The following is a 26,823-nucleotide window of genomic DNA, read 5'->3' on the forward strand; positions in this document are numbered from 1 at the left end:
ATTATTATTATTATTATTATTATTATTATTAATTTAATCAGTGACATTCCGTTTATTAGCTAAATAGCTATCTAGCTAGATATATTTTAGTTATATAGCTAAGTGACTAGCTATCTGGCTTGCTATCTCTTGGCTATCTATTAGCTATCTACTAGCTGCCTAGCTAGCTTTCTATCTGTGTATTTTAGTGACATTCGCTGTATTAGCCAACTAGCTATCTAGCTAGCTAACATATAGCTATCTAGGTGGCTAGCTATCGAGCGAGCTATCTGTTGACTATCTATTAGCTATCTAATAGCTGGCTACCTAGCTTTCTATTTATTTCCTGGTTGAGTGAAGGCTTACTTTGGCAACCGTGATATTGCAATGATTGTTTTTGTCAGATGTGGATATCATCTTTGAACATATATGCCGACTTATGAGGAAAACTGCAGATAACCCATATCTCTTTTTCTCTCTCCCTCTCAGTCTGTCAGCCCTTCATCTTTCATTCTTTTGATTTTCGTAGCCTTTATCATCCCGGCCGGGCCTTCTGATGCCGTGCTCGCCCGCTTTATCTGCGCTCTCGGTTTGCGCGTGTTGCCCTGTTTTTTTTCCCGCATGATACGAAAGGCGGAAAAAAAAGGGGGCCGAAACGTCGCTTTGAATCAGAGCAGCCGCCGCGTTCACACTCCAGAGGCTTCATTAATCTCGTCAAGTCGGAGGAAATGCGAAGCATCACTTTGTTGCATGCTGGCTTCTAACCCCGCGCCACCTCGCCACCTCCTCCCTCAACCACTTCCATTTTTTTTTACATCTCTTTGCGCACACCTTCACACACGTTGCAAAAACACGCATAATCCGTTTGGTTGAGTCGTTGTTTCATAAGACAGGGTCACGCCGGGTCACGACCGCCTGTGTCTGGATTTTTGTTTTTCACACCCCTGCTTTTCCCTCCTCACCACCTTCCTTCCGTCTTTCCGGTTGACTCCTCGAGGTTTCCAGTTTGATCCCGGATGCCATCCGGAAATATTTTTCACATTTTATTGTTTTTTTTTTTTTTTAAATATATATCTGTCTGGTTTTCTTTATTTTTGGTTCATATTTGCATCATTGAATGAAGATCATCAGCAATTTAGTCATTGGTGACATGACCAGGATACCGTCCCAAATACCAAATGACATATAAACCCATAAATGGTTATTTAATCCGAAAAAAATGGATCATAAAAGTGTCATAATGACTTAAATGTTCACATTTGATTTTCTTTATTATTTGTTCATCTTTGCATGCTAAGCTTTCATTGAATGACAGGAAGTTCATCTGCAATTTATTAATTGGTGACATGACCAGGATACCGTCCCAAATTACATATAAACCTTTTTGGTGATTTTTTAAATCTTATATAATATATATATATATATATATATATATATATATATATATATATATATATATATATATATAATTATTGTTTATTATTTATTATTAATTTACCGTTTATTTTGTAATTATTTTTTTGTATTTTGTAATTATCATTTAATTATTATTTATGATGTATTATTTTATTTATTTATTGATCTATTATTTATTTGTTTGTTTGTTTCTTTGATTATTTCATTATTGATTTATTATTATTGTATCTATACTTGTCTGTGACTGTAAAGTGTCCTTGAGATCTTTGAAAGGTGCTTGAAATAAAATGTATTATCATTATTATAGACTATTACTATAGTCTACTAGCGATCTAGCTAGCGATTGAGCGATCTAGCTAGCGATTGAGTTGTTTGATTGAGTTGTTCCGGGTTGAGTGAACGCTGGTGCATGTGGCTGCTGCTGCTCACACGCAGAAAAACTGATCCTGTGCCTGTAAAGTGACCTTGAGAGTTTTGAAAGGCGCTTATACATGAAATGTATAATTATTATTATTATAGTTTAAATAGCTTTAAATTGTTTGGTTTGACTCTTGGTGGAATTCTTCACGAAACAGATGTTCGAGGTCAGAGACAAGACGCTGGATCATCTCAGCAAAACGGCAGATTACAAAGAGCTCAAAGGCGCCGATCCTTCGTCCCCCGAACTGCTCAAGAAGATCAAGAAGGTACACCAGAAGAAATTAGCTCAGGCGGACATTTTTGTTGAAGATTTGGGTTCTCTCTCGTTGTAGCTGGAGGCCAACCTTGCTACGAGAGAGAGGCGATTTTTGGAGAAAGAGCTCCTCGTGGATCAGGTGACGCGTCTCTCCGAGAACCTCCAAGAGCAGAACGAGCACTCCAAACCAGACAAACTGTCGCTAGCTAAGAAGGTAAACCTCAAAAGATGACGCTGGGCTCACGCACGCCTGCCGATCATCTTCACACGTGTTTCCAGGTGAACGAGCTACGAAGCCGCATCATCGACACCAGCCGTCGCTTGATGGCGACGTCCGCAGAACTGTCCATGAAGCAGGCGGCCGTCTTGTGCCTCCAGCAGGAAGTCAAAGAGAGGGAGCTTCAGGTCAGTGTAGATTTGAGGATCCTGCAGCCTCTTGAATCTTATGGCTGGGCTAAAAAGTGGCCTGAAGTAAAAGAAGAAAAAAGTACATTACATTTTAAGCGCCTTTCAAAGCTCTCACGGACACTTTACAGTCACAGACGAGCATTGCTACTAGAAATAAAATATAATCACAAATAGGATGCAATAAATAAAATACAATTATGAATACAAACAAGATGTAAATGCAAACAAGATCGAAATGGAGTGCCAGCTAGCTAGTTAGATAGCGTTAAAAATAAAGAGCATGCAACACATTGATAAATAACTAGTTTAAAAATCAAAAAGTCAAGAAGAATGACTGCTATGGTGGTTAGACGGGACAATTTGACATTTTGGTTGGGAATTTAGCAAGCAAAATGGAATATTTTGACAATAAATTAATGAATAACTCGATCGCTAGCTAGATCGCTAGATTGCTCGATCGCTGGCTAGATCGCTCGATCGCTAGCTAGAACGCTCGATCGCTAGCTAGATCGCTCGATCGCTGGCTAGATCGCTCGATCGCTAGCTAGATCGCTCGATCGCTAGACTTTGCGTCCATGTGCCAACCTCTACCCACTAAAACCTACATAACGTCAATTTACTCTTGTGTTCTTTTCTTCTTGTGCGCCTCCAGATGGACAGATGCCAGAGACGCTTGGAGCAAGGCCTGCCGCCCTGCCCCGAAATGGAGGAAGAATGGAGGAAGATGCTAAGGGATAAAAAACGGAGACAGCGAGACAAAGAAGAGCGAGAGCGGGTAAAGAAAATAACCCATCATTGGTCAAGACTTGATGAATGCGCCTTCGGGGGAAGGAGGAGGAAAAGAAACGGAGACAAGGAATTGATTCAAGCTGGTAGTGCTGCCGAAATAATAATCATTCAAGCGAACTCCGCCTGCAAATTCAAGAAAAGAGAGACGGGACAATACGGCATTCAAAAGCTAGCGATGGAGCCGCTTTAAGTATTTAAGACGGTCCTAAAACGTCTGGCGAACTTCCCCACTTCAATCTGCTTCCTGTCTATCTGTTAGCAATCCATGCGTTCGTGGCCGTGAATATTTCTGGTGCCGGGGCAATAATCCATTCCGATGCTTTGAAGTCTGCGGTATTTCAACTCACCTCATTTCCATGCTGCATGACTCCAAGGTCACGGAAGAGCACGGTTGCTCTTTCCTGCAGAAACTTTGACCCACTTAGCTAAGACGCTAGCCTGGACGTCCGAAACGTCTTCATTCTTGGGCATTTGTTCCGAAATAGCTTAGCCATGTTTGAAGATAATGGCGTGTTCGGTTTAACTCATTCACTGGCAAATAGATCAAGTTAGCTATCTAGCTAATAGATAACTAATAGCTAGCAAGTTAGTCAGTTAGACAGCTAATCGATAGCAAATAGATAGCTGGCTAGCTAGTCAGCAACGGTGACCCCGTTCAACCGGGAATAACTCAAATAGATCAAGTTAGCTAGCTCGCTAATAGATAACTAATAGATAGCTAGCTACACAGCTAATAGATAGCTAATAGTTAGCTAGCTAGGTAGCCAGTAACGGTGACATGGCTCCAAATTCTCCTGTCGAAGATTCCATGTGGGTCAAAGCTTGGCCAAATGGCTTTAATGAGCCAGATGATCACGCATGGCACCTTAATCACCATCCCGCTGCGGTGTTTGTTCACTCTCCACTTGAATAAAAAAATGTATTTTGCACTCTGGAGAGAATAACACACCTCAAAAAAAAATGGCCGGTAATTGATGAGCGCTATATTTTGTTATTCCGCGCACGTGCGTTTGTTTTGACAGAACACAAGTATTGAATTTATTATTCCATTTTCATTATATTATACTTTGGTCAAATTGAATTTCATCTCGGCACTGCAAGGTCACGCATCAATATTAAAAAGTGTTTGTGTGTGTGCAGCTAGCAGACGGCGACGAGTGGAAACGGTTGCCGAGCGGCCATTACACCACGGCGGCGGAGCGCCCGGACGCTTATATCCCCCACTCGGATTCGCTCCCCCTACCCAAACCTTACGGCGCCCAGGCCCCCTTCAAGCCCTCCCAACCAGGTGCTAACATGAGACACATACGCAAACCGACACATCTCAAACCTTTAGAAATGTAGGGAATATATTAGTTTAGCACTTAGCATCCCTGCCAAAATTAATTGCTACATTGCGACATCTGTTTGTTTTTGTGTTCGTTATTTTATTTTTTCTGATAGCTAACGAAACTTTCACTTTACGAACATTAAATTCGCGAGAATATAATCTTGGCATACGAACTCGTTTCCGGCGGATGAACAAAACCACACAGCGTCACGGAGGCTGGCGGACTAGTTTTCCACACCCACTTTCTTTGAGTGCTGACATGGTTTGTTATCGAGTGGAGTACTTTTGCTATTATGGGACCGAAAAAGACCCCACCACCGGCTAGTGTTAAGCCGAAGACGACACAAAAGAAAACTGTGGTCGAGCAGAAGAAGGAGATCATCGAAAAACACAAACGACGTGTGTGTTTGTGTGACTTAGCGTCCCACTACCAGTACGCTAAGTCGACCATTGCTACGTGTGGCTAAGGGTGTTTCTGTGTTGTTTAAGCAACGGTCTCAGGCAATAGAAGAGGTTGAAACACTTCTGTTGATTTGCATGAACGAAAAGCAGCTAGCAGGTGACAGTGTGAGTGAGGGTATTATCGCAGAGCAACAGCAACTTCACTCGAATATCATCAAGAGGGAACGACATCAACGACCATCACAAAGGTCAATAAAACAACTTTATTATATAGTACAGTTTATATCTTTAGTTACAATACTATAGTACATTTATTATACATAAACATATAAGCTATATTTTATGTAGTTTTAAGGCTTATTTAGTAGAAAATTATGTTTAATGGGGACCTGGGAACGAATTATTCTCATTTTAATGGTTTCTTATGGGAAATGAATGTTTGGAATACACACCTTTCGCCTTACACACACTTTCTGGGAACTGATTAAGTTCGTAAGCCGAGGTATCACTGTATTTTCCATTTTTTTATCTCTCAATGTCCTACGAATGCGTTGCAGAGCGTTTAAATCCCGAGTTTATAGCCTCAAAGGAGAAATGTAAATACGGAGGGGATGATAACACAGTGGAAAAGATTTGACAATGATAAGACAATAAATAAATAAAAACGGGAGGAGGAATTCAAGGACCATTCGAAAATATTCACTTGATTCCCACATTGTTCGTAAAAATAAAGTCACGTCGCTAAATTGGTGTTTTGCCATTGCGCATCGGTGATTCAGACTTTATTTTTATTCTTCAGGCAGTTGCCAGGGGTGGAGTTGCTCCATGTTTTTTTATGATACATAAAACAGTACATTTGGATCCAATCATAAGATGACGTCTGCTTAAAAGTTGCCGGGCACTTACATATTAAACTCGGAGGGAAATTTCTGGAAGGTTTTGGATACGTTAGTGAAAGTAGCTAACAATTCTGAATGTAGAAAGGCTAAAAGAAACTGAAAAGTCTTATTTTCATATTCAAATTGTTCATAGTTGACACAATATTGGCATAATGCGCTATGTTAGCCTTCCAAGTAATTAGCTAAGTAGCAGTGATTTGTTAGAACTGATAACATTTCAGCATCATTTATCATGATTTTGATTTGTTTTATTTTTATTTTTTGGGCAAGAAGCAACATAGAAACTCAGAAGAATTGTTGGTTTATTAGAAAAAGCTAAACAAGTAAAAGTGTGGCTGCCGCTGCTCACCCACAGAAAAACTTATTCTGTGACTGTAAAGTGACCTTGAGGGTTTTGAAAGGCGCTTAGAAATTAAATGTATTATTATTATAAAAATGCATGCTAATCGCTAAATGGTAATTCTTTAGCACATTTTGAAGATTTTCAGGGCAGATGACAGAAAATGTCTTCTACATATTTTAATAAAAATCCATGTTGGGTAGTATTAAAATCATAAAAACATCTGCTGTTCAAAAACTACATGTGAAACTCGTTTTTTTTTTTTGGTATGTATTGAAGCTAATCGCAAATAAAAGAACAGCTAGCACGCTAGCAAGTTTTGATGGGCCCAGGTTACTGGAGGCCAATAGGAACATGTCTTGATATTTTTATTTACTTTAGTCGTATCTAAAAGTGGGAACAAACTTGCGCTCATAGTTAGCATATTAGCATCTCATGCACAACAGAGCGCAAGAGGAAAAACGGACAGGTCAATGAAGTTAATTTAGTAAGATATTGTGTTCGGGAGTAATGGTGTGTGTGATCACGCATTGTTGGCAGCTGCTGAGAGCTGTCAGATTAATTTAGCGCTAAAGTGTTTAGGCTTCATTAGGCCATTATGTAACACTGACCGGACGGGGGGGGGGGGGGGGGGGCAGACCAACTTTTCGTCTTACACCAATGTACATTCAAAGTTCATTGGACTCATTTTAACATGGGAGGGTAAAAAATATCTCATTGGAAACAAAAATACTTTTTCTCTCCCTTTTTATTCAAAAGTGATAGCATGTTTGGTATTTCCCGATCTCAACGCATACCTCACACATTTTCCTTTGACAGCTTCCACAAAAAAAACGTGACAATGATTCATTCGGTCAGATGATTCAAAACAGAACCATTGCGTTGCATACGTGTCTTTCTTTTCATCTCCTTAGAGTCCGTCATGTTTGACGTTGCGCGTTCGCTCAACATCTTTTTGCAACGTGTTGCGCAAATCGTTATCGCCCAGTCTTCCACTCTCAAGCATGAGAAGTGTATCCAAATATCGCAACAATGTGTGACAGGAAATAGTCCTAACATGATGTCAAACAATGAAATCGTCCACATATGGACACTGTCTTTTTTTATTTAGCGTCTTTCTTTGTCACACTCCACTAAAAAAATGCAATAAAATAAAAGACTCCTGGTTGGTTTCCCTCATCACTAACTGACCAAATGGCGCTCACTAAATTTCCAAAATGATAGCTTCATTTTCCATCTTTCCACCCCCCCTCCGCCATCCTTAGTGTGTCCCATGGCGCACCGCATTATCTCCTCATTTAGATTTGCTGGGAAATGATAATTGCATCTCGTTTTAAAAATGTCCCCGGCCATTTGTCGGACGTTGACGGCTGGACCGAACATCTGCTCGTTTGACCGAGTCGAAAAAAAATTCTGAACGTGACTGGGACCAGAAACTGCAAACTATGGCTATCTATCGGGGTGGCTAGCTATCTAGCTGGCTAGCTATCGAGCTGGCTGGGTATCTAGCTGGCTGGCTGTCTATCTCTCTAGCTGTCTATGAGCTATGTATTGGCTAGCGAGCTAGCTTTCCATCTATTTGAGTTACTTCCGGATTGAGTGAACGCTGGCATATAAAAAACTGTACCATCAGTAAGACTTAAAAAAGTGTAAAAAAAAAACTAACTGGGAGCCTTAAGTTTGATTAGCATCATGCTAGCACACAAGCTAAGATGCCAAATAGGGGCAAACAGATTAACATATGATAACAAAACTTGGCATGCATTCTTTATCCCCTGCCAAGAGTGACTCTACTGCACAGATGCACACGCCAGGGGACCGGCGCGATTTGCATTGAACAGTTTAAATTGTTGTTGTAATTAGGCAGCGCTAATGATATATTGTAAGAGAATGTGCAAACATTTCAGTGGCTTGTTTTCGACCGTTGTATTGATTTAATACACGCTGGGAAAAAAACCTGACTTCAAATGTAAACGTGTACGTTTTTTTCCCCCCTTTGCCTCATCCTGCCAACTTGCGGCCTTCCATCTCCCCGTTCATCTCCTCGCTCTCGTTTTTCATCATTGCTCCTTGTCTCCCATCAATCTACGCTTTATCTTTCTTCCATCTGTCCTTATATTGTTATTGATTTATTTTTGCAAAGGATGGATGGGGGGGGGGATTCATTTTCTCTCAAAGCCCAGCAGAATGAGTGTCTGTTTCAGAGCCGTCTCATCCACAAAGGCGCCGTCCACGTTCTCCCGCTCGCGCAACGGGTTCAGACCTAGGGAACCAGGAAGGAAAAAAAGTCCATGAGAAGAACTCCCCCCTGCTGAGACAACACGTTACCTTGCTCCTCGATGTCAGAAAGTACTTACTTACTTACTCAGGTACGTCAGAAGGTAAAACTCTGTTCCGAAGTTTGTTTTGTCCTTGTCGGTGAAAGCAAATCCCTGTCGACAGACAAATCCCAGGATTGGAAATGCAATTGGCTCATTTTGGATGTTGAAGAATTTTAGAATCTGTGACGTCATTGATGACTTTGTTTTTGTTGCGTCTCCCCAACAGATTCTTGACGATGGAAGCTGAACTGATGGGATGGTCCCACATATGGTAGAATCTGTTGGCCTCCACACACACACACACACACAAAGATTAGTTTTGAGATGCGCTTCCACAACCAACAAATGAATAAATAAATAAGTAAATAAGTAGGTAAATAAATAAATGAACAAATAAGTAAATAAATAAGTGCTTAAGAAAGTAATTAGGAAACGTAATTAAGAAAGTAAATAAATACATAAGTAAATAAATAAGTAGGTAAATAAATAAGTACGTAAATAAGTCACTAAATCAATAAATACGTAAAGAAATAAGTAACTAAGTAAGGAAATAAGTAAAAAATAAATAAAAGATAAGTAAAGAAATAGTTACATAAAGAAATAAATAAGTAAAGAAATAAGTAAGTAAAGAAATAAGTAAAGAAATAAATAGGTACATGAATAAGTAAATAAATAAGTAAAGAAATAAGTAAGTAAAGAAATAAGTAATGAAATAAATAGGTGCATAAATAAGTAAAGAAATAAGTAAGTAAATGAAGAAATAAGAGAGTAAGCAAATAAGTAAGTAAATACACAAGTAAATACATAAATAAGTAAAGAAATAAGTAAGTAAATGAAGAAATAAGAGAGTAAGTAAATAAGTAAGTAAATACACAAGTAAATACATAAATAAGTAAAGAAATAAGTAAGTAAATGAAGAAATAAGAGAGTAAGTAAATAAGTAAGTAAATACACAAGTAAATACATAAATAAGTAAAGAAATAAGTGAGTAAAGAAATAAATAAGTAAATAAAGAAATAAGTAAATAAAAAATAAATAAGTTGGAGAAATAAATAAGTAAATACATAAATATGTGAATAAATAAGTGAATGCATAAGTGAATAAAGACATAAGTAAATAAATACATAGGTATGTAAAATCCATACGTAAACAAACAAACAAACAAATAAATAAATAAGTAACTATTTACGTGTCAAGTGAAATACGTGACACTTTGCTAATATTTACTACTAAAAGCAAAAAGAAACCACGACGCTCCATCAGTCACATTGATGCAGAGCTTCGTTGTGCTACTATTAAGTGCGGCCATACGCTCCGACTCCAGCCCATTAATCAATGTTTAATTATTATACCCTCCACCACCTCCTCCACAAGATGAATATTTGAAGCCCGTTTGTGAAACTTTGCCGCTAAATAATTTACGACACACATGCTTGGTTGCGTATCTCCATCTGACCGACTCGGTTTGACACGGCTGCAAATTACAACCCACTACCGGACGACTAGCATGCAAAAATAAATGCTAAACGAAACGCGAAACAACGCCACTGGCCACATTTGTTGCATCAAGCGCACTTTGCTTGCACTCTCGTAATGGTGCCTAATAAATTGGAGAAAAAAACATGTCAAGATGGATTGATAGATTCACCAGTGGCTGTGGTGCGTGCGTTTTGCACCCCACACCGCCAAAAAGCATCTGACTAGCAGGAAACACAACACAGACGCAAAACACTCCACATTCCTCTAATCACAATGCGGACAGGGGGCGCACACACACACACACACACACACACAATTATTTTCGAATGAAACTCCAGCTTGAGGCAGAGGCGGCAATTTGAGCGGACGTGGCTTTCCGCATCTTTTTGACATCTGCGGCACTCGTTATTTATTTTATTAATTAATTTCCTCAGTCTTTATGTATTCACGTATTTATCCATTTATTTATTTTATTTATCTAGCGATCTAACTAAATTGTGATCTCTCTAGCTATCTATCTCGCTATCTAGCTAACTATCTAGCTATCTATTTATCTAGCTATCTATCTAGCTATCTAGCTAACTAGCTATCTATTTATCTAGCTATCTATCTAACTATCTATTTAGCTGGCTATATATCTAGTTAGCCATCTAACTATATATCTTGCTATCTAGTGTATTAGCTAACTAGCTATCTAGCTAGCTATATTTTAGTTATATAGCTATCTAAGTGGCTAGCTAGATCGCTAGCTATCTTTTGGCTATATATTAGCTACTAGTTGGCTAGCTAGCTTTCTATCTGTGTATTTAGTGACATTCAGTGTATTAGCTAACTAATTATCTAGCTATCCAGCTATTTATCTAACTATATATCTAGCTATCTATTTATCTAGTTAGCTGTCTAACTATATATCTATCTATCTTGCTATCTAGTGTATTAGCTAACTAGCTATCTAGCTAGCTATATTTTAGTTATATAGCTATCTAAGTGGCTAGCTATCTGTTGGCTACATATTATCTATTAGTGACATTCAGTGACATTCAGTGACATTTTAAGTGCCTATCAAAATTCTCAAGGTCACTTTACAGTCACAGACAAGCATAGGTACTATAATAAATAAAATATAATCACAAATACAATGCAATAAATAAGATATAATTATTAATTTATTAGCTAACTAACTATCTAGCTATCTAGCTAGCTATATAGCTATCTAGGTGGCTAGCTAGCTTTCTTTTTTCGGGTTGAGTAAACGCTGGCGCGTGTTTCTGCCGCTGCTCACCCACAGAAAAAGTTCTCCTGCGACTGTAAAGTGACCTTGAGAGTTTTGAAAGGCGCTTAGAAATGAAATGTATTGATATTATTATTATTATAAACCTAGCCGGCTGATTTCCAAACACAACTTTTCCGATTTGTATTCAGTGACTCCTCGCTAGCGCTTAGCGCTGCATAACAACGAGCAGTGTATCTCCGTTGTCCGTAGCAACGGAGGGGTGGGGTGCAGCGAATAAGTAACTATGACAAGAATGTAGTGGCGAGTCGCAATCTATCACGGCAGACCTTCCTGGTTCTTTAAAAGCCGTAATCTATTTCGCCCTCCTACCAACTTGTGTCAATGTCGCCATTAGTCTCAATAAGCAGCAAAGGATGTCGAGGAGGGTGGGGGCAGTAAAATGCACAGGGCGGTTGTTTTTTGTTTTGTTTTGTTTATGGAGTGGACATTTGGCTGCGCTAGTCCAAATGAGGGTGTGTTGGGTGCAGTAGCCATAACCGCTAATTTTTTTCCACCTTGTCGTTTCCAATTCGACGTCATCCGCTGTTGTTTTCGCCCTTCATTTTGTTTGTTTATCAGCAAGATTTCAAAAAAAAAAACATCTACTAAACTCATTTCCATAAAACTTGGCGCATAGCAAGCGGTATTACATTTTGGGGCGGAGCCAAGCTAAGGAATCAAGCATTCATCTTGATGATAAATGTAGAAAGGTACACAATCGAATTTTTAGGCACCGGACGGAGGCCTTTAACTGGGCTCGCTGCCATTCACAGTTCTCTTGTTTTGATAAATGTCACATTGTCTACTATGCGTGGTTTGCCGCCGCCGCCTTTACATTCCAGGAATACTAAAACGTACCGATTTACATCCTTTTCGCCAGAAATCGCTATCGGCTCAAACATAAAGCAAATGAAAATATGCTAATTACCTCACACATTTATTCGGGAATTGAAAATAGGACGCAGAGCGCCATTCCCGAATTTATTCGGGTTACTTTTTTCCATGCTTAGGTGACAATAAAGCGTTGGTCAGACCTCTGACAATTTTTTTTTTTTTCTTTTCTACAAGGGGACAGCATTTCCCCTGTTTCCATGTTAGCGCTTTGTTCCACCTGTTGTTAAAGCGCTATATAAACCAACTGTCAGACTAGCTATCTAGCTACCTACCTAGCTATCTATTTGCTATCTGTTAGTTATCTATTATCTAGCTATTAGCTAGCTATTAGCGGTCTATTTGGCTGGCTATTTTACCTATCAGCGGTCTAAGTTGCTGGCTAGCTCTCTATGAGCTATCTATTAACTGGCTTTGTATCTATTTGAGTTACTTTCCGGGTTGAGTGAACGCTGGCGCGTGTGGCTGCCGCTGCTCACCCACAGAAAAATGTATCCCGTTACTGTAAAGTGACCTTGAGAGTTTTGAAAGGCGCTTGTAAATTAAATGTACTATTATTATTATTATTGCGTTGTATTTTGAATGTCTGCCCTCATTTCAAGGTCAGATAACTCCAGATTCATAATTTAGGAATTAACTCTTTTTCTGAAATTTGAGTGACAATGACAAAAACCCTGGCACTGTAGTGGACACATTTTTAGACTTGTCTAGCAGTGAATGAGTGAACAATTTTTCACCTAGCTAGAAAACTATCCACTACTCACTATCTTAGCCACATAGTTGATAACCAAGGAATCAATCTTCTTCTTCCCCAGGCGTGGCAGATGCGTGTTCAAATGCTCCCGTAGCATCTCCGCCGTCTACAACAAACACAAAACAAGTTAGCGCACGCACGCATGCAAGCGCGCGCACGTACGCAGTGTTCGGGCTGGCGTAGATGAAAGCCGAGCGGCGAGAATTGATAGAAGCGAGCGACAGGACAAACCGAGGGTCATGCTAAGAATAGTCCAAACGGCGCGCTAACATCTTGTGTGAACTCTTTAAACGGAAGCTATCTGCAAGTGTGGAATTGCGCTGAGCTCGGGCAAAGCCGCGGGATGTGAAATTGTTCGTTAGATCGTTTTGAAAATTAAAATGGGCGGCGGCTGGGGGAAGAGTAGAAACATGAAACGGTTCGTTTAAAAAAAAAAGGAATTTAAAATGGTGGCCGATCTGATTAGATGACAAAAGTTACAAAGAAAATCCATTTAACGTTGGACTTTATAACGTTCATTTGCGTAACCTTCCGCGAAGGACATGGACGCTTTCAAGTTGGAGATACCTATCTAGCTTGCTATCTTTTAGTTATATAGCTATCTAAGTGGCTCGCTATCTAGCGAGCGATCTGTTGGCTATATATTAGCTATAAATGAAATGTATTATTATTATTATCTACTAGCTGGCTAGCTAGCTTTCTATCTGTATTTTAGTGGCATTCATTGTATTAGCTAACTAACTAGCTAGCTATCAATATGGCTATATATTCGCTATAAATTAAATGTATTATTATTATTGCTATTCTTATTATTATTGCTATTATTATTATTATTGCTATTATTATTGCTATCATTTTGCTACTGGTACTGCTACTGGTACTGTTACAGTTACTGCTCCTGCTACTGGTACTGATATTGCAATTGTTATTGTTATTGTTTTTATTATTATTATTATTAATGGTTTGATTCCCTTTTCTCACCAAGCCTATGAGCATCCTCTGGTGGTGATCCTCCTCTTGGAAAAGTGGCGCCAATTTCCTGCCTGGGAGGGGCGACGGGAGAAACACTTCCGAAGTTTCAGGTAAGGTTCATGAATACTGTCGTTATTAGCAATGGATGCTTAAAAAAAAAAATAATGATAATGAGAGCGAGAAAAGCCTGAAGGAGAGAGGAGGATTGTGGGTAATTTCAAGCATTAATGGATTCTTTTTGGGGTGTGTTTTGGCTTTGAAAAAAATAACATCATAATGTTTGGAAAAGGGGGTGTGGATGGTTGAGGGGGTGGGCCGTGTGATGGGACTGCGCCCCCCCGCTGTGAGCAGATGAATAATTTCACGCATTCACATTTAATCTTTATTTCATCGCGCATACGTAAGAGGCGGAATTTTTGTGCGCACCTTTTAATTTCAAACCTGTTCGCTAATCGTTATCACGTGCGCTAACGTTAGCATCAGCTCCTTATTTATTATTATTATTATTATTATTATTATTATTATTATTATTATTATTATTATTATTATTATTATTATTGTTTTTATTGTTGTTATTATTAGTAGTAGTAGTAGTTGTAGTAGTAGTATTGTACCTGTTTTTTTACGCTTGTCTGTGACTGTAAAGTGTCATTGAGAGCTTTGAAAGGCGCTTGAAAATAAAAAAAAATTATTATTATTATTATTATTATTATTATTATTATTATTAATTAGCAGCTGTAGGCAATCCATCAGCCATTCGTCTTCAGTTGACCTCATTCAAGATGGCTTGAAAATCTTATTAGCTGGCTATCTTGTTATCTAGCTGCTATCTAGCTATTTAGCTAGCTACTGTATCTATTAGCTATATAGCTAGCTAGCTATTACCTATCCATTTACTAGCTGTTAGCTATCCATTCGCTAGCTATTAGCTATCCATTCGCTAACTATTTACTATCGATTCGCTAGCTATAAGATCTATTTGCTAGCTATTAGCTATCTATTCGCTAGCTATCAGCCATCTATTCGCTAGCTATCCGCTAGCTATTAGCTATCTATTCGCGAGCTATTAGCTACCTATTTGCGAGCTAGCCGGCTTGCTATCTATTTGAGGTACTTCTGGGTTGAATGAACGCTGGTGCGTGTGGCTGCCGCTGCTCACCCACAGAAAAAAAAAACTTATCCTGTGACTGTAAAGTCACCTTGAAAGGCGCTTCGTATTATTACTATTTATATTTCGCATTCGCTTTATAGGGGGTGAATACGCAGCGATTCTTTTTTTTTTATGTAAGTGTTTTACGAGCAACGCTGTTTATGTTGTTTTTTTGTGGCGTTCCTCAAGGAGGTCTATTTTTTAACCTCCTTTTCCATTTTGCACAACAGACTTGACGTTTTTTGGAGATGAATGGGGGCGGCGACAGCCAAAGCCTCCGGTTTGATGAATAATGAATAGATGACTGATGGTATTGATCAGATGATAAGCAAATGTTCACACGCGTTCCAAAAATCGACATAATAACGTTTAAGTTTGCAAGTGACTCACTGAGAATGCGCTGAATTCATTTTTTTGGGTAATTTATGCAGGAGAGTGATTTAACATTTTATGGCAGCAATAAAATGTGCGTGTGTGTGGGGGGGTTATATAGTGGTGATTTATCAGGCAAGAATACATCCTCTTAGTGTTTTTTTATTTTTTTGCAACGTGGCTCACTTCAGGTTTTGGCATTTTATTTATAATTTTATTATGTAGATAATGTTCTTTTTTGTGTGGCGTGTTTTTTTGGTTTACTTCAGGTTTTTGGCATTTTATTTAAGGAAATACAGTAGTCTATAATTTTTTACTTTTTTTTTGTGTTGTGGTTTTTTGTTCACTTCAGTTTTGGGAATTTTATTTAAAAATAATACGTAGTTTGTTAAAAAAAATAATATATTTTTTTGTGGCGTGGTTTTTGGTTCACTTCAGGTTTTGGCATTTAATTTATAAAATATTTTGGAGATAATGTTCTTTTTTATGGTGTGGTTTTTCTGTTCACTTTAGGTTTTGGGTGTTTTATTACAAAAATAGTTTGTAATTCTTTTTTTGGGGGGGGCGTGGTTTTTGTTCACTTCAGGTTTTGGTGTTTTATTTTAAAAAATAGTTTGTACACAATGAATATTGTTTTTGTGGCATGGTTTTTGTTTCACTTTAGGTTTTGCATTGTTTTTTGTTTTTAGTTTGTAGATAATATTTTTTGTGGTGTGGTTTTTGGTTTATTTCAGGTTTTGGGCATTTTATTTAAAAATAGTTTGTAAATAACATTTTTTTTTTTTCGTTTTTTGTGGCATGGTTTTTGATTCACTTTAGGTTTCAGGATTTTAGTTGTAATTTTTTTGTAGATAACCAATGCTTTTTTCTTATTATTTGCAGCCTGGTTTCTAGTTAACGTCAGGTTTTGGTATTTTATTTTAAAAAATAGTTTATAGATAATCAACACTTTTTTGTGGCATGGTTTTTGGTTCACTTCAGGTTTTGGCATTTTATTTAAAAAAATAGTTTGTAGATAACCAAACTTATTTTATTTATTTTTTTACATGTCATAGAATATTTCATAAATCATTGAAACTATGCAATGGTGGTCAAAGTCCAAATGTCAAATTTATCAATACTTGATGAAGTAAGAATAGTCACTCGCGCTTAATATGCAGGGGGGGGGTGGGGGGTGGTTGCGCAGGTCATTAAAAAGGATTTGTTCAGAAAATATATTTTTTTAATGAAGTTGTTAAATGTGGCTAAATTGAAACAACAATGTGCATTTTCTACAAGATAAATATCTCTATTTATTCATATACTTAAAGGACAACCAACGTCACTTTTTTATTTTTTAACTGACATCAGAAAAAACGTTTTATAGCATCTAAAATACCCAAAACACGCAGTATGATTATTTTTCGGTCAGGGGCGTTCCTTTCGTGACGTCACGTACGGACTCGTCACCGACTCATAAACAAGACTTCCTGAATATTCAGCGCAAGTCTTAAAAGGTAAACTATAGCTATATGCGGTGGAATGTTTGTCAAATACGCTGAGTAGAAGTCATTTGAAGCCATTTTACAAATTATGGACACAACTTGTCCGGAGACGTCGGTTGTCCTTTAATTTAAAATGACCAATTTTGTTGGCCTACAACACTTGTCAGTAGCCCTCCATTTCTTTTTGTGAAAAAACCAAAACAAGGTGAAACTATTTTGGCAATCTGGATTCCATCTCTGCTATTTCAACACGCGTTCTGGTAGCCGGCAGAACCCGATGAGATCAGATTGTATATAAAGCCATCAATCAAATGGAGCAAAAGATTTTTTGGGCTTGATGCTCAACAGCTGTGCAAGGGAGACGCGGGAATGGGAGCCCTGTTAAATAAGCTTGCCCTTTTTCACCTCTCCCTATTCTCTGACTTCATTTTTCTTTCCATCCATTCCATTTTTTTCTCTCTCCCATGTTTGCTCCAAGATAAGCAACCGTGGGGAGGTGACTTTTGTCACGTTCCCCATTCCGCATGGATGAACCAACACGCTGGCAGCTTTATTCAGTGTTTGCTGACTTACCGAGATGCCGACTGTCCACCAAGGCAAGAACCCTAAAACATAAATAAATACATACATAAATAAAGAAATACATAAATAAGCATTAATAAATAAATACATAAATAAGCACAAATAAATAAAGAAGCACAAATCAAGAAATTAATACATGCATAAATAAAAATTACTGAATAAAAAAACTTAAAAAATGTTACATTAAAAATAACAAATAAAATAAATAAGAATAATTAAGTAACTAACATAAATGTATATACATACATAAATAAAAATGACTAAATGACTAAATTAAAAAAATTAAACCTCAAAAATTTAAGAATTAAAAACAACTAATAAAATTAATAATAATAATGAAGTAAATAGTTATATAAATAAATAAATACATAAAAATAAACATTTAACAAATAACTTGAAATTTTTAAGTTACAAATAACTAAAAATAAATAATAATAATAAAAATAAATAATAATAAAACATATTACATAAAAAAAAGAAAAAAATCAATTAAAAATAACTAATAAAATAAATAATAATAATTAATACATACATAAATATTAATAATTACATAAATGAATACATACATAAATAAAAATTACTAAATAAAAAAACTTGAAAATTTAAACAAAATAAAAACTTAAAAAATGTAACAATTAAAAAGAATTAATAAAATAAATAATAGTAATGAAGTAAATAATTATAGACAAATATATAAATACATAAAAATAAAAGAAATTAAAAACATTTAACAAAAGAAGTTACAAATAACTAAAAATAAATAATAAATAATTAAAAACACTCAATAAATAGACAAATAAATAATAGCAACATTTTACAAATTACATTATTTAAAAAATACAACTTTTCAACATTTAAAAATTAGAATCACATGACTGACGTTGACTTGTTTCCTGGAATCTCTCACCATCAAGCACAAGAACATCCAGTCACTCAGGGAACTCACAATAGGGTGTCACATTTGGTACGCGAGCACCCTTGGGGCAAAATAATAAGGCACACTACTGTCAGCCACTTTGGAATGTGCTTAAAATTAGACTTCAAATGTCTTTCTTTTACTGTGCAATAATTAAGTTGACAAGCAAATGCAGTCTCATCGAGTAGATTTTATTTCAAAGTTTTCCTGTTATTAATGTACATGTATTTTTCTAATTTTATTTCACTTTAAAACGGGTGTTATTATAAACAGCCAACACTGCCCCTCGCGGACACTGTTAAGACCTGCATGTGTTACGGCATTACATGGTTATGGAATTCACGTGACAGGAGGCCCAACTCCTATTCGTTTTATCCAGTTTGAAATTGTGAGCGGCCGTTTGTGCGTTACTTTCACCCGGCATATCTAACTTTAATTAATTTAGTTCCCAACGACGTTTTCGTGTTATTTTGTGGCTCTGTGGCGAAAATGTCATCGTATGTGGCGTGTCATCGTTTGTTGGCATTACGGTGACTTGCACTATCGGTAACTTGCACCACTGAGTCGGAGAAACGCTTTACACTAATGTTGGTAAGAAAGAATTTTTATATATATATATGTTTTTCCTGTATTAAAATCGCAAATACATGTATAGTAGTTGATTGTGCGGGAGCGGAACAGTAAAAGGCCATCCTTTCTCATTGTATGTCAATGTTTGCAGAGCGAGCCATCTTCACTTATTTTACGATCTTCGGCGACTGCACCGCTTCCTGCTTGGCTCGCGTCGTGACGTTGCCGGGCAGAACCGAGTGCAGCCGAGCCACTTCGGAATTTTGAAGAGCGACCACCCGTCTCCCTCTTCCCCCCTTCCCCTTATTCGAAACCCCCTCTCAGTGGTCGACTCGACCCTTCGCCTCGCCCCCCCTTTTGCCCAGCTACGTTATCAGTCAGGAGTCCCCGGCAACCCATTGACAGCTACGACTGACCCGCAAGTGGGGCAAAGATGGAGCACCGGGACGACGACTTCAACATCCTGCTCGCCACCGACTCCTACAAGGTAGCGTACCCGGGATGGGGTCGCCCTGAGATGGGATGAGTGAATGGCGGTGGCGTGAAGTCTGATGGATGAATGGAAACGCATTCAAAAAAAGGTTGCGACACCATCAGCTCCCAAGGCCACCCGGCCGAGCGGAGGATGCGTATGGGGGGGAACAAAGCATCTCCTTATCGGCTCTTAATTCCATCCCCATCAGCACTGGACGGTGCTCGGCTAGCTTCGCTATCCGAATGAGCTAACGTGCTAGTTTCCTCGCAAAGCAATGGGGGAAAATGGCTATTAACAAGCTAACATTAGTTAGCATGTAGCTAGCAACTGCTCCGTGGGTAGTCCCCTGCGCTCCTCTGTGGGGAAAAATAAAAATCGAAAGGCATTATTATTATTATTATGTTGTTGTTAAAATAAAAAGACCCGTGAATGGACATTTAATTTTGGGGGTAAGGCAACCGAAAAGTTATTATGTAAATGACCTTCGCTCCGTTGCTACTTTGTCTGGATGCCAAGTACCGCCGCAATGAGTCTAAACCCTGTACAGCTTTTTTTCAAAAGTCATACATTTTATGATTTATAATCACAGACCAAATCTAAGGATATTATTTGAGGGAGAAATTAATCACAAAACATTTTGTTTCGATGCTTATAACATGGACGGGTGTCAGGCTCGTTGCCATGTCCCACGGTCACGTGACTGCACTGCCGCCGTCGTTTTTGTATGATGTAACTTTTTTTTGTATTTAATTATTTGTACCTTAACACAATGAGTTGTACATGAATACAATTCTGAGTAAAAAAAATAGCATCTTGTTGCTATATCCCTTAGAAGTTGACGGACAGGTGTCAACTTCAAAATACTTCAAACCCAAACTACTAAATTTCCCCCATACAGTGTATGCCAGATGATCAATCCGACATGATAAAAGAGATCCTGCAGCGTTTGCTTTTTTTTCAGTGCGTGAAAAGAGACGAGGTTGTATACAATACCCCGAGCATCTGACAATTCCTGGCTGAGAACACCCGCACCGTTTATTGGTCGGTGATCAGGTTTTGTTCTCTGGATGTGTCTTTCCAAAATGTCTGCCGTGGGTTCATTTAATAGCTATTTATTGTTTTCATGAGAAATATAAATCTAATGTTTTGGTTGGGTTGCTACAGTGCTACTATGGAGGCCTTCTGACATTTCAGTCAACCTTTTTAAACGCACAACTCATTTTAAACGCACATGCCTCCAGCTTGAGATAAAGCTGCAGCGTAATAGCGAGCGTGCGGCAGCTACACGTCCTCCAGTGAATGTCTTGACTCTATTTTGAGTCCTTGAAAGGACACTGACCGCGGGTCAAATCAACCGAGTTGCTTGTTGACATTTATCTTTATCTCCCTGACCGTTTTCAGTCAAAATTAAATAACATGACAGTCTCATAAATTCTACTTTTATCAGCAACGGGAGACATTCTGTTCGGTTTTTAATGAATGACACTCCCGTTGCCGCGTCACGGTTGATAAATGGATTCAATTCAGGCGTGATGACAAGTGTTCCATTTTCTGATCTATGAATGTCATGGAAGGGTCAATGTGGACGTAGGATTTTGTATTTTATTTTGTTAGCATGACCACTTCCTGTTTGTGGAACTCTGCCCAGGCATGTCTCTGTTGGACAAAGTATGACCTGTTATACCGTACTGTAGTTTTACACTAATGTACCAAAACAAATATACAGGCAACATCCGACTTGCGACCGGCTCGACTTACGACTACCTGTATTTATGACTACAACCTCCAGACCCTATTGTTAACATTTTAATTCTACTCCTGACCCTGCAACGCCCTAGCAGGCCGCTACCACGTACGACAATTTTGGCCAGCCAGCCAGAATCTCACTCTCACTCAGCAATCGACCGTGTGATGGCACCAGGGGGGGAGGGGGTTGCGAGTCATTTAGCCTCCGAGTCAACATTTTGAATGTATTTCGGCTTACGACCATTTTGACTTACGACCGTTTGGTCAAAACGAAACTCTGTTGTAAGTCGGATGTTACCTGTTATTCCCTTAACTCAGTGTGTGTTCAAGTAGACTATTTTCCAGAAGCTGACAATACACAAACGCAACATTGGAGTACTTTTGCTATTGCTTTAATTTTCTCTCACTTATGCAATTTGAAGATAACGCACGTCTGACAGATAAACTTTTCACCCAAAGTTCATTTTCAGAAACTTTCCCAACAGTCTGTGAACGCTCCTTCATTGCAACCTTGTGATACGTTTGTCTTCTCCACGTTCCAGGTAACCCATTACAAACAATACCCACCCAACACCAGCAAAGTGTACTCCTACTTTGAATGCCGCGAGAAGAGGACGGACCCCGGCAAAAGCCGAAAAGTCAAATACGACAAAACCGTCTTCTACGGGCTTCAGTATATCCTGCACAAATACCTTAAAGGTACGTCTGGGCTATCCTTGTAGCACGTCTGCTACAAGCCAACTGTTGAAAGCAAACACAAAGCCGGTAACTCCGCTTCAATTCCGAGCTGCGGCAAGTTCCACATAGGCATCGGCGCTCTGCGCTGACGCTCCTTTCTTGTCATCGCCATCTTTGCCTCCAATGGAGCGGACGAGCAACCCCATAATGTTTTTTTTTATCCACCCCACTTGTGTCCAGGAAAGGTCGTCACTCCGGAGAAGATCCAGGAGGCCAAAGAGGTGTACCGGGAACACTTCCAGGATGACGTTTTTAACGAGAAAGGGTGGACGTACATTTTGGAGGTTAGAAACTCGACATTCCGGTGGATGTTTGAACACCCGGGGAGAGAGTGTGACAATGTTTACCCCTCCCCCTCCCTCCCAGAAATACAATGGCCGCCTGCCGATTGAAATCAAGGCAGTTCCAGAAGGTAGCGTCATCCCCCGGGGTAACGTCCTTTTCACGGTGGAGAGCACGGATCCAGAATGCTACTGGCTCACCAATTGGGTGGAGGTGAGTCAAAAGCACTTTGTTAACAAGCGCATAGAAGAGGTCGCCATTTTGTTTTGGGAACATCAGGGAACGTGTTCACCACTTTTATTCTCCCCCTCCAGACCATCCTCGTGCAGATCTGGTACCCTATCACCGTGGCAACCAACTCCAGAGAGCAGAAGAAAATCCTGGCCAAGTATCTCCGAGACACATCCGGAAACTTGGAAGGACTCGAGTACAAATTGCACGATTTTGGCTACCGCGGCGTCTCTTCGCAAGAGGTACTGAAGAAAATCTTTTTTTTTTTTTTTCTTCATATACAGGTAACATCCGACTTACGACCGAGTTCCGTTCCGACCAAACGGTCGTAAGTCGAAATACATTCAAAATGCGTTGCGGTGCCAGGCGTAGAATTAAAAAAAATTAAATAGGGTTTGGAGGTCGTGGTCGTAAGTACGTCGGTGGTCGTAAGTCGGATGTTACCTGTGTATGATTTTCTGTTTTTACTTTATTTATTGTGTCTTTTTTTACAGACTGCGGGCATCGGCGCCTCTGCTCACTTGGTCAACTTCAAGGGCACGGACACGGTCGCTGGCATCGGTGTGATTAAGAAGTATTATGGGACCAAGGACCCGGTGCCAGGGTTCTCGGTACCTGCTGCGGAACATAGGTATGCGCCCCCTCCACACCCAAAAAATAATAACCACAATGTAGCCCCCCCCCACACACACAATATTATAATTTTTAGTTCACGTGCATTTCTTCAATGCTAATTTCCGTTAGCCTGTCTGTGATATGTCGCATTATATGTTAGCATCAAGCTAGCTATTGAGCTTTGGTCTGACAAAATTCAGTTCTTTCGTTGAATATAAACAACCCAATTTTCTCATTCCAATTCTACGGTTGCTTTGTGGCGTACTCGCACCACAAAAAACTTTTTCTGTAAATTTATTCAGGCAAGCGCTAACAAGTAGCATCCTGATATCCGATAAAGTATTATCATGATCACCAATCTCGTCTATCCCGTTCAATGAAATTTTTCAGCCCTCGTCCAAAATCCACCCAGAGACATCTGCTGCGTGTCGGGGGGCTCATTTGGGTCCCCGTGACGTTATTGGCTAGCGGCAGGAAGATTGCGATTGGCTGTGCGCTTGTTTTTGTTTCACGACGCACGCACAAACGCACACAGTGGCTTCCTCCTGGCCATCAGAGGCAGTTACTGCCGCTTGGATTCATCCTTCATCGCCGCGCCGGCGCGTTGTCGGATGGACGCCTTGTTGCTGTAGTAACCGCTATAGGCGGGCACTCTCAACTGTTTACCTTAGCGATTGCTCCGTTCCACCGTAAAGTAGCATTCATGGTTGATGTGGTTTGGGGATTGCGGTGTTTATGTGGGGAGGGAAAATAACACCTTTTCTGGACATCAGGTTCTTTGTTCATAATTTATTATTTTTAAAATTTTAATATAATGTAATTAATCTAGTATAATATATGTTAATATAATTTAATATAATACAATTAAATCCATCCATCTTCTGCCGCTGCGCTGTAAATAATAATACAATTAAATATAGAATTAAGTATAATAACTTTAAAATTAAATATAATTATTATAATATAATTAAATATAATAGAATCAAATAGAACACAATTTAATATAATTAAACATAATAGAATTAAATGTTATATAATTTCATATAATACAATGTCATATACTATAATTAAATATGTGATTTTATATAATTTCATATAATTTAATATACTATAATTAAATAAAATATAATTTCATACAATGTAATTAAATAAAATATAATTTAATTAAATATAATTAAATATAATAGTGTCACCTAAAGTGTCACATAATATAATTTATTATAATTAAATATAGTAGAATCCAATAGAATGTAATTTAGTATAATTAAATATGATAGAATCAAATAGAATATAATTCAATATAATTAAATATAATATAATTTAACATAATCTAATATGACATAATTAAATATAATAGAATTTCATCCAATATAATTTCATATAATATAATATAATTTACTATAATTAATACACAACAATATAATTACATATAATTTACTATAATTTTATAAAATGTAATTAAATATAATCGTCAAATATCATCTAATGTAATGTAATTAAATATAATATAATTTTATATAATATAATTAAATATAATAGAGTCGAATATAATCACGTTTAATATAATTAAATATACGTAATATAATTGTACATAATATAATTAAATAGAATATAACTTCCTGTAATGTAATTTTTCCTAATTTTACCCATGATTCCTAATTTTGCACCCCCCCCCAGCACCATCACCGCATGGGGCAAAGACCACGAGAAGGACGCCTTTGAACACATCATCAAGCAGTTCCCCGGCGTGCCCGTCTCCATCGTCAGCGACAGCTACGACATCTACAACGCCTGCGAGAAGATCTGGGGCGAGGACCTCCGCGCCCTCATCGAGTCGCGCAGCGCCGACGCACCCCTCGTCGTCAGGCCCGATTCGGGGAATCCGCTCGATACGGTCCTGAAGGTGCGCTTGGTGGAATATTGGGGGGGGGGGGGGGGTGGATGGTGTCCCTAAAATCAACCATTGGGTGAATTCGTCAGGTTTTGGAGATCCTAGGTAAGAAATTCCCCCCAGAAGAAAACGCCAAAGGATTCAAGGTGCTTCCCCCGTACATCCGCGTCATTCAAGGAGACGGCGTGGACATCAACACGCTACAAGAGGTACTTATGGTGGAGGGGTTGCTCCCGTTTTCCTTTTCTTCACTTTTTCACTTCACTTGGCAGATCGTGGAAGGAATGAAGGAACACCGATGGTCCATTGAAAACGTTTCCTTCGGCTCTGGTGGCGCTCTACTGCAAAAACTGACCCGGGATCTGCTCAACTGCTCCTTCAAATGCAGCTACGTGGTCACCAATGGACTCGGGGTGACCAATCGCCATTTTTTTTTATTTTCAAAGTTCAACGCTGTCATTTTTAAACGCTTCGTTTACTTTCCAACATCTGAGATAAATTGAGCTGATGTGCTACCAGGTGAACGTGTTCAAAGACCCCGTGGCGGACCCTAACAAAAGGTCAAAGAAAGGTCGTCTGTCTCTGCATCGGACTCAAAATGGCGACTTTGTCACGCTCGAAGAGGGTAAAGGCGACTTGGAGGAATACGGAGTGGTGAGTTCATTCGGTTCAATAACAACGGGGGTCCATCACAGCGGCAGCCACACGCACTGGCGTTCACTCATCCCGGAAGTAACTCAAATAGATAGCAAATAGATAGCCAGCTAGGTAGCCAGCCAGATAGCTAATAGCTAGCTAGCTAGATAGCCAGCCAGATAGCTAATAATAATAATAAATTTCATTTATAAGCGCCTTTCAAAACTCTCAGTCACTTTACAGTCACAGGATTTTGAAAGCTTTTGAAAGGCGCTTTTATTTTTGAAATGTATTATTTTTATTATGATTAATTCCGCTTTCCTCTCCCGTCCCCAAACAGGACCTGTTGCACACCGTCTTCCAGAACGGCAAGATAGTGAAGACGTACACGTTTGACCAAGTCAGAGACAATGCCAAGCTCAAGGAGAGTGAGCTTGACTAACCGCCGACATTTATTATTATCATTCCTCCCCCTTGCCCCTTCCCCAACCACCTCTTCCTTGGCCTCTGACATCTCGCACCCGCCTCCCCCTAAAAAAAAATAAACAAACCGAGGCCTTTGTGCACTGATGATCCATCCTTCCCTGAATTCCTCTCAAACTGTGACTTCCTTGTTATTAAAATGAAGAAACGGCGATAGTAGCGCTGTCGCCTCTGCCTTCCTCACAAACCGGACGATCTGATTGGCTGGAATCGACTTAGCTTTGGTTCATTGCTATTCAAACATAACAAAATGGCATTTTGACCACTTGAGAGCATTTGATACCGCGCCACAAAACACACAAATGACTTCCTTTGATGCAAATTCTGATCATTTTCTTTCTTTTTATTCACTAGTTGAAGTATTTATTGTGGAGGGGAAAGCTGCATTTGTTGAAAAATTGTCAGTTTGCGCCTTTTAACGTGACGCGTCTCCTCGGATCGGCCAAATGGACACGGCGAGTTCGTGACCTTGCAGGTATCCCGACGAATCGGCTCTGACATGCACTCAAAACATCTGGAAAAACTTTGATTTTCCCCTCTGGTATGCTTCCTGTGTGGCATTTTTTCCAACTCTGATAACTACGAGTAGCTTAGCTTAGCACGGTTGTTGATTAGAAAAGTTTGATTACGTTCTAGTAGGCCAAAAAGTGGCACTAGTATTTATTTTTACAAGTGTGCCAAATTGTCCATTGTGTGAGGATATAAGACTGTACAAGTGCATGG

General features: G+C 38.9%; 2 protein-coding genes and 1 long non-coding RNA gene across 6 annotated transcripts in view; 2 read left to right on the forward strand and 1 right to left on the reverse strand.

Moving 5' to 3' along the window:
• ccdc146 (coiled-coil domain containing 146) overlaps positions 1 to 6,888 on the forward strand; it is a 67,318-nt gene extending 60,430 nt beyond the window's left edge. For all 3 annotated transcript variants that reach the window (XM_088988518.1, XM_088988520.1, XM_088988519.1), the window contains 5 exons: positions 1,971 to 2,081; positions 2,148 to 2,285; positions 2,351 to 2,476; positions 3,132 to 3,254; positions 4,409 to 6,888. In XM_088988518.1, coding sequence (XP_088844644.1) covers positions 1,971 to 2,081; positions 2,148 to 2,285; positions 2,351 to 2,476; positions 3,132 to 3,254; positions 4,409 to 4,612 — 702 coding nt within the window. In that variant the 3' untranslated portion in view covers positions 4,613 to 6,888. The remainder of the gene's footprint in view (positions 1 to 1,970; positions 2,082 to 2,147; positions 2,286 to 2,350; positions 2,477 to 3,131; positions 3,255 to 4,408) is intronic.
• Positions 6,889 to 6,969: 81 nt separating this feature from the next.
• On the reverse strand, positions 6,970 to 13,010 carry LOC148881559 (uncharacterized). Its single transcript, XR_016113645.1, has 3 exons — positions 12,968 to 13,010; positions 8,597 to 8,838; positions 6,970 to 8,502 (listed from the first exon to the last, which is right to left on the reverse strand). It is a non-coding gene; the product is annotated as an uncharacterized LOC148881559 (long non-coding RNA).
• nampt1 (nicotinamide phosphoribosyltransferase 1) lies at positions 8,810 to 26,206 on the forward strand. Of its 2 annotated transcripts, XM_088988521.1 has the most exons (13): positions 8,810 to 8,831; positions 13,943 to 14,039; positions 19,155 to 19,490; positions 21,767 to 21,923; positions 22,143 to 22,246; positions 22,329 to 22,457; positions 22,559 to 22,717; positions 22,970 to 23,106; positions 24,768 to 24,993; positions 25,071 to 25,190; positions 25,254 to 25,394; positions 25,501 to 25,635; positions 25,958 to 26,206. In XM_088988521.1, exons 3-13 carry the CDS (start codon positions 19,437 to 19,439, stop codon positions 26,057 to 26,059), a joined length of 1,464 nt encoding a protein of 487 aa, XP_088844647.1. In that variant the 5' UTR covers positions 8,810 to 8,831; positions 13,943 to 14,039; positions 19,155 to 19,436; the 3' UTR covers positions 26,060 to 26,206. The 2 variants fall into 2 exon arrangements, with proteins under 2 accessions (XP_088844647.1, XP_088844648.1); XM_088988522.1 differs by lacking the exons at positions 8,810 to 8,831; positions 13,943 to 14,039 and adding an exon at positions 17,441 to 17,531.
• The last annotated feature ends 617 nt before the right edge of the window (positions 26,207 to 26,823 follow it).

Source organism: Hippocampus bargibanti, linkage group LG22 (genome assembly GCF_051943395.1).
Source record: "Hippocampus bargibanti isolate YZ-2025 linkage group LG22, ASM5194339v1, whole genome shotgun sequence".
Classification (NCBI taxonomy): Eukaryota; Metazoa; Chordata; class Actinopteri; order Syngnathiformes; family Syngnathidae; genus Hippocampus; species Hippocampus bargibanti.

Bases quoted from the DNA above. Each gene is read 5' to 3' on its own strand.
- nampt1 (XM_088988521.1), top strand. From the start codon at position 19,437: ATGGAGCACCGGGACGACGACTTCAACATCCTGCTCGCCACCGACTCC. The intron at 21,924-22,142 runs GTACGTCTGGGC...ACTTGTGTCCAG, and splicing joins CCTGCACAAATACCTTAAAG to GAAAGGTCGTCACTCCGGAG. The intron at 22,458-22,558 runs GTGAGTCAAAAG...CTCCCCCTCCAG, and splicing joins GGCTCACCAATTGGGTGGAG to ACCATCCTCGTGCAGATCTG.